Raw genomic sequence first — 7383 nt, forward strand, 5'->3', positions numbered from 1 at the left:
CTCTTTGTAGTATGTCAAAGTTTAAAATAGGAACTTAAGTTCCTTAAGTTTTTTCCTTAAGCTTTAGCAAAGGTTTTGCCCGTGAATGCAGTACAGGAATGTGGGAGTTAACAAATAAGTTCTTCCTACTTTAGCGGGGCCTTTGGTCCTTTTTAGCTGTGAATGTAGAGTGTCTGATGAAGCAGAAGCAGTGTGGTTAGAAGGAAATACAAGGTGGTGGGAGAAGATCAGTTTCTAGCACATTTTCAACAAACTTGTTTTATGTGGGGTTTTTTGCTTGCAGATCTCTGGCGATTGCAGTTTCTTCTGCCCTTTGTCAGCCTGGGCCTCATGTGCTTTGGGGCTCTGATTGGGCTCTGTGCTTGTGCCTGCCGCAGCCTTTACCCTGCCATTGCCACTGGAGTCCTTCATTTCCTAGCAGGTAGGTCTGCCATCCACCACTTACCCTCCCTCCTCCAGATGCATATCGTGACAGCCAGAGCACTTCAGCGGTGAGCTCATTGTGCTTTACTGCTTCCTTCCCCAGGACTTTGTACGCTGGGCCTGGTTGGCTGCTATGTAGCTGGGATTGAGCTGCTCCATAAGAAGCTGCCCCTGCCTGATGATGTGAGGGGTGAATTTGGCTGGTCCTTCTGCCTAGCCTGTGTCTCGGCACCTTTGCAGTTTATGGCAGCTGCTCTTTTCATCTGGGCAGCTCGTACCAACAGAAAGGAATTTACTCTCTTAAAAGCGTACCGTGTAGCATAAGTGCTGCTACTAAAGTATTGGGTTTCCATGTCATAGCCTCTTCTCCCCCCAACCCTTACTACTTTTTTCTTTTAGTCAGAATTTTACTTTGTACTGCATGCTTCTTGCTAGTTGAGACAATTTAGCTTGCAGGCCCTGAAGACAAAGACCTCTGGGCTAAATGACCAAACTCTGCCAGAAGTCTGCAGAACTTGAACGGGTTTTTAATTTTTTTTAAGGTTTATTATTATCTTTTTTTAAGCTTCATTTGGTTGTTGAATATCCCCTTAGTTAGGTGTACATGCCCCTTCTTAATTTTATTACCCTGTCAGCCTGGAGGAAATAGGAGTGGTGTTGTGGACGAGAGATAGGAAAAGAAAAGATGCAGGTAGGCAAGAATGGGGACCTCAGTGCACAAACAATAAATAATCAGGAGCTGTCTGCTGTGTGACTCAAGCAGGCAGTACCTACAGAGAGCACCCAAGAGAGATGGGGGAACTCAAACCTCTGTTACGGAAATACTGTAGCTAAATCAGTCCTGCAGCTTTGCTTTGGGTCTCTTACTCTCACTAGTTTGCTACTTGTTGTGGCTTCTGCCAGAACTGATGCAGGCAGAGCAGCCGGCTGTGGGAGTGCCTGCCTAGCACACTGTCCTAAAGTAGACTCTGTGCTCATGTTCACCAAGGAATGGGAGAAGTTGGCCTACGTGGAGCCTTGTGCTGCTCTAGCTACACTGCTTCCAGGACCCAGGCTAGTTTGGCATCTGCACTGCATGTGGTTGTGCACTCTAATCTTAACGTGTGGTGTTTTTGCTTGCTGTGAAATAAGGCTTTCCTCTCTCTCGTGTTGAAAAAGACCCTTCACGAGTTTTTGGGGTTTTTTGGTTTTAACTTGGTTTAGTGTATGTGTGTATATGTACATATATAAACTTAACTTTTTTAAAGCTCACCTATTTATCCTATGTAGCACACAACAGGGTTTTTTTTTTTTTAAAAGGTGCTGCTCTCTTCCCATCTTGCCCCAAACCTATTGTTTAAATGAAATAATAAAAAAAAGCTCAGAAGTTTTCAGCGTGGCATGAATCTAATGGGAGGGTGAGGGAATGGTCTGAAGTGAATTTTACTTGAGGAAAGAAAAGCCTATGTCTACATTGTTCTGTTTTCAGGGAAATATCACCAGAAACAAAGATGTTTGGTTAGATTTTTTTTTTTAATCAAATTCTTGGGCTCCTGTGAACTTCAAATTTTTTCCTGCTCATCATTGGAGGGTGCAGCACCTCATAACTTCTAATTAGTTCACAGCTTCTGAGTGTATTTCTTTTAAATCACTGCAACTCTAGCCAGACCAGGTGGCATGTCTTACCTAGAAAAACAATATTCCAGTTGTTTAGTTCTGAGGCCTTAACTCCCCTTGTTTCCTTACTCCATGCTCAATAGAAGAAATATGGCTTAGAAGAAATAAATCCTGAAAAAAATTAGGAAGTCTGTGATGGCAAGGGTTCTGTGAAATACTATTGATGAGAATGACACAGAAATAAGCTTTTTTCTTAGAGCTGTTTTTTTATTTCATTTTGTGCTTTTTTTTTTTTTTTTTTGGTGGTGCTTCTACTGATGTTCTCTTTGCTGGGTCAGCAAACAGCCCTAATCAAAAGTTCCCTGAAGATCAAGGATATCTGCTAGTATTGTGTCTTTGTTTTTTATCATGTGTGTGATGGGGATCAACCTACTTCTTTTATTATCATCATTGGAGTCTTTACAAAATTAAACCAGGACAATGATTAAAACCAAGATCACTGAAAAAGCAGCAGCAGGCTGTTCAAGATAATCCTCTTTCTCTTGCTGTTGAGTAATTTAATTTTTCAACTTTCCTCCTAAAGTAGCTTCTTTCCCTCTCTACAATGTCTGGGCCAATTCTAACCCTGTGAGAGAGGATGTGGTACTTTTGTGCACTATCTGAGAATAAAGAAAATCTGTGATGCTGATATGTACTGATACAGTGCTTTTTCAGAGTCATTAGTTATCTCTGACTTAGGTAGATAAGGCCTAACTGCTCAGCTTGTCGTCTTCCTCATTTGTCAGAATTACTAGGGCATGCAAGCCTCAGGTCAGGTCAGGAGGACTGGAAGGTGATATTCTGCACTTTGAGAGGAAACGCATGTTATTTTATCTAGTACAGTTTGGGGTTTTTTTTCTTTTTTTTTCAGGAGCTGGCAGAGTAATCGTATCTTGTGATTTTAATCTGAGCAATGGGAATCCTGTGTGCTTGCTCTCTCCTCTTGTATCAGACATCTATTCTGAAGTATAAATCTCAGTTTTCAAATGTTAACATTCTTGCTTCCAAAAAGAGGATTGTTATAGAGAGAAAAGGGAATGTTAGAGGTGCTGTCAGTCCTTTCTTGATCATTTTAAGTATCAGCAAAACCAAGATCGCCTGCTTTTGTCTGTGTCTCAGAAAAACGCTGCTGGATTTCTCTGCCCTGAAATCAAGAAAACGGCCTTTTAATTGATCCTTGATTTGGACCATTTAACTATAATGAGGGTCACCTTTCAGGGTTGGGGTTTTTTTTCCTTAACTCCTGTGCAAAGATTTCTTCACTAGAATGGGTTTCAGTGAGAAGCAGATTTCATACAGAAAGATGACTACCCCTCTCTGTCTGGGGTGATGAATCTGCATGTAGTTGTCTTGCTTTGTAACTGTGTGCTTTGCTCAAGGTGTAAAGGGAGCAAGAAGAGTTCTTGGATTGCTGGCTTGGGTCCACTAAATGGTGTTGGAGGAGGACAGAAAAATAGAGTAGACACTGAGGATGGAGTAATTCTATAAAAGAGAGATGTTTAAGCACACTTAACAGGTACTGACACACATCTTGACCCAGAGTGTGTGGTACAGGCCCTTCACACCGGCAGTTCCTCGTGCCACATTCAGAGGTTGGCTGCGTTCAAGAGAAGCTTGAGCCCTGTGTGCATGTTTGTGATCACATATGTATATGCAAATACAGACACCATTGCTCAAAAAATCTAAGAGTGTTCCAACTCTGGAAGAAAGTGGTGAGATCAAAGGCTGATTTGTGTTCCTCACTATTTTGTGGTCTGACCACGGGAGATGTTTCTTGATACCAGTTCAGTGTTGGAGATAGGGATGAGGGGGGATGAGGCAGATACACACAGTGAGATGAAAAGAAGGGATGTCCTTGTGTGTCTGTGTGCACAGGGGAAATGGCACGCACCTCTAACACTGTTACATGGGCCAGTGCAAGTGAAGGCAAGGTACATCAAAGGAAGAGGAGAAACCAAAGAGGAGGAGGACAAATCCCATCAAACTGAGCGTGAGAACCGAGGATGCTTGAGACTGCATGGACACAAGCACACAGGACTGTGGCATGAACTCCCAATGTGGTACTGTGTAGTCAGCACAGCAAAGGCCACCTGCTGCTCCTCCACCACCACTACCTTCCTGCCCACCTGTGGCACCGTCACAGTGGTGGCATAAGTAAGTGGGTGAACTCTCTTGTGTTTATGAGAAGCCTGTAAAGGTTCTGTCCCCTGAATCCGAGGTGGGCAAGCTGCATTTGTCCTTCAAACATGCCCTTGTGAGAATGTTTCTTCTTCACAGGCTTGGGCTCGTTTACCTGCCAACACTGTGGAACCACGAGGAAAGCAGGACTAGCAGAAAGCTGCACCAAGCAATAAAGTGTTTAGTCTAGGTAGCAGCTTTTTCTGACTTTCTTTTTTTTTGCCTCAAAACGACATTTTCCCTGTCCTCTCCCCTGGCTCCAAACAACTCTGAGAAGGGGCTGGTTAATGTAGCTGCAAAGAGGCATTTTATTATTGTGGCTTTAAAGACTGCTCCCACAGGTATTGCAGGAAGGATTCCTAAAACCAGGAGAATAGTCAATCCCATTTCCTTACTTTAAAAAAAAGCATTATAGAGCAGACACAAAAAATTGCTTTCTTGTGTAAAGGGAACATTTTGCCACTTACGAAAGGAATAACATGTTGTGGGTGCAAGTGATGATAGCATGGTCTCGTATGGCCTAAGAGGCCCTTATAATCTGTTGTTGTAGCAGAAACTAGGTGTGGTGGTCTGGTTTTCCTTCTGGATTGTGTGCTGGCCAGGTGGTTCTTTCCTCATGGAAGGTCTGTTGCAGTCTTTTTGCTATGGTGATAATAAATGCCTCCTCTCCCCTCATTTAAAATGTTCTGAAGTGTATTTTGAGAAAGGTGTTTGGTTTTTATTTTTTTTCTGTTCTTTGTCACATGGTTGGTGCCAAGTTATGTACCAACTTGTGGTCTCTCATGCAGTGCTGTCTTAGTTCTGTGATTCAAGGCAATGACTTCTGAAAAGCTCTTTCCTGCTCACTAGCATTGTGTGTATTCAGCCAGCACCTGCTATTCAAAGAGAAATTCTGAAATGTCAGCAGCTTGTCATCATTCTATCTTGGGCTGACTGCCCACCTCTATCTGTGTGTATTTTCTACTTGAGTAGATCGCGTATCTCAACAGAGAGAGGATGACATCTTGAAGCTGCTTTTTTTTTTTTTTTTTTGGTCCCTCCCATTTCCTCAGAAATAGCTAGAGTCTTGTGCTATAGAGCTTTTTTATAACCTGGTTTCTAATAGGAAATGATCAAAACTTTGCCTGTTTACTACTAACTCTTCTATTGCTGTAGAATATGCCTTATATTTTTAAACTACAGCTTTCAGAACTACAGGGTGTAAAGTGAAGCCTTTGTTCAATTATGGTTCAGATACATGACAATTGAAGAATGGATAGTCCATATCTGGAAGACTGTATAGGTGACAGCCTATACAGCTGTATGCAAAATTACATTTAACAAGCACTTCTCTTGAAGTGAGCTATATCAGTATATAGCTGATATAGCCAAACCTTTATACAAACCAATGACTGCTGAAAAAAACCCTGACAGCAATAATGTATACCAGCCCTGTCTCTTCTTTTCCCTTCTAAAATTACTACTTTTAAAAATAACCATAGGGACAGTGTTTTATTTATTGATCAGGTTAGAGCATTGAGTGTCAGTTGTCTCTGTGCTTCCTGCTTTCTGTGTACAGACAAGGGTGAAGGAGATGGTAATTAATTTTTGCAGCGGATCCAAACATCTTTCTAGATTTGGCTTTTCTGAACTGAAGATCGAAAATTTTCGAGACAACTAGAACCTCTTGTTTAATCAAAATTAATTATTGCTTAATCAAAACTGTCCTAAGAAAAAAGGTTAGTGGATTTTTTAATAGCCTTCTATCTTTTTCCATATTTCTCATGTCTTCCATCTGCATCTTTTGAAGTGTTTCTTACATTAAATGGTTTTAGAATATTATCTTTTTTACCTTGAGGTTTGCAAAGAAGATGATCTGGTGTATTTTGTATCAGTATCTGAGATGAGGAGACCCTTGCATACGTAACGTTTTAGTGGACCTATCCATTACACTTGTAACTTGGGCTAGCTTTCAATACCAGGAATGGATATTTTGAAAAAGTTGGAGTACCTATTAAAAATAAGATTGATCCAAACATGCTTAATAGCCTTTCAAAAAATAATTAATGAAGGGACTGTTTCCAGAGCACTCTATTAGCAAGGACTCCTCCTGTCCAATGTTATGACCTACCATGTGTCTGGGCCTTTACAGTCAGGCCTTTTTCCATTCAGCTTCCACAGCTGAATACATGTGAGTATATTTTGTCACACATTAACTTGATTGAGCTGTGGTTGAGGACCATTCCTGGTTGTAACTTCAGCTTTTATCATCCTCATGATAAAAGAGTTACGCTACAATGCCTCTATTGTTAGAAGGATGGAAAAGCCTTGAGAAGCAGCAGTACATGGTTTCCTTGTGGAAGAACCATCCTCTGTTTGGCTCTGCCTGGAGGAACCAAGGCAGACCCTTCCTGGCAGAGGGAGTGTAGCTCTTTGCCAGCGCCCCATCATGTTTCCATACCCATAAGCTCAGCAGTGGAGGCTCACGTTAGCTGTGTCAGTATCGGGTGCCCTTTGTGCCATGTCGGGTGAGTCTGACTGGAGCCTTTCCCAGGAGTGTCCAACCATGATATGCCATGAGTGTACGCGGGCTGAGCTACTGAACCAGTACTGCACTGAATAATGGTGCTTTTCCTTCCTCTGAGGCCAAGTACAGCTTGTACCTTTAGCTAATTTCATTCTTTGGGAGATTTCTCTACAGAGCCTGGTAGCTGACGCTGTTGGCTAAGTGACAATGGCAATACCTTTTTACACTAAATGGTTTCTATGTGAATTCACTGAGAAACCTTGCTCGTTATCAGAGGATTTGCCTGTAACAAACACCTAAAGAGGATCAAAGCTGACCACCTGATATGTTTACAATGTTGTTGATGTAATCGTTGATTGAACTCACCAGTTAATCACCAAACTGATGTGTGTTTTGGACCATGGCTGAATGAGACCAGGAGCGTCCTGGAGTGGCAGTGCAGAGCAGGTGCTAATTTTCTGCGATGCCTCAGCTCTGCCAGAGCCTGCCTTCCTATGGGCAGCACGGATAGCAGATGCTGGAGAACTGGTTCCACAGCCTCTCCAAATCCTTCCTGGGTCTCAGCCCTGCACTGTACCATGCTCCCTTACCACTGGAGATTCCCTAATCTGAACAAACTACGTGTGCGGGTGATTTTTGTG

At 42.3% G+C, this 7383-nt stretch overlaps 1 protein-coding gene across 2 annotated transcripts in view; it reads left to right on the forward strand.

The window, feature by feature from the left end:
• CLDND1 (claudin domain containing 1) overlaps positions 1-6209 on the forward strand; it is a 19953-nt gene extending 13744 nt beyond the window's left edge. Inside the window, exon 6 of one of the 2 annotated variants that reach the window (XM_035892693.1) lies at positions 627-6209. In XM_035892693.1, coding sequence (XP_035748586.1) covers positions 627-747 — 121 coding nt within the window. In that variant the 3' untranslated portion in view covers positions 748-6209. Of the gene's footprint in view, positions 1-526 lie in introns of both variants that reach the window. The other variant, XM_035892734.1, reaches the window with a different exon arrangement.
• Positions 6210-7383: the final 1174 nt, after the last annotated feature.

Source organism: Egretta garzetta, unplaced genomic scaffold (genome assembly GCF_000687185.1).
Source record: "Egretta garzetta isolate BGI_Z169 unplaced genomic scaffold, ASM68718v1 scaffold320, whole genome shotgun sequence".
In the NCBI taxonomy this organism is placed as follows: Eukaryota; Metazoa; Chordata; class Aves; order Pelecaniformes; family Ardeidae; genus Egretta; species Egretta garzetta.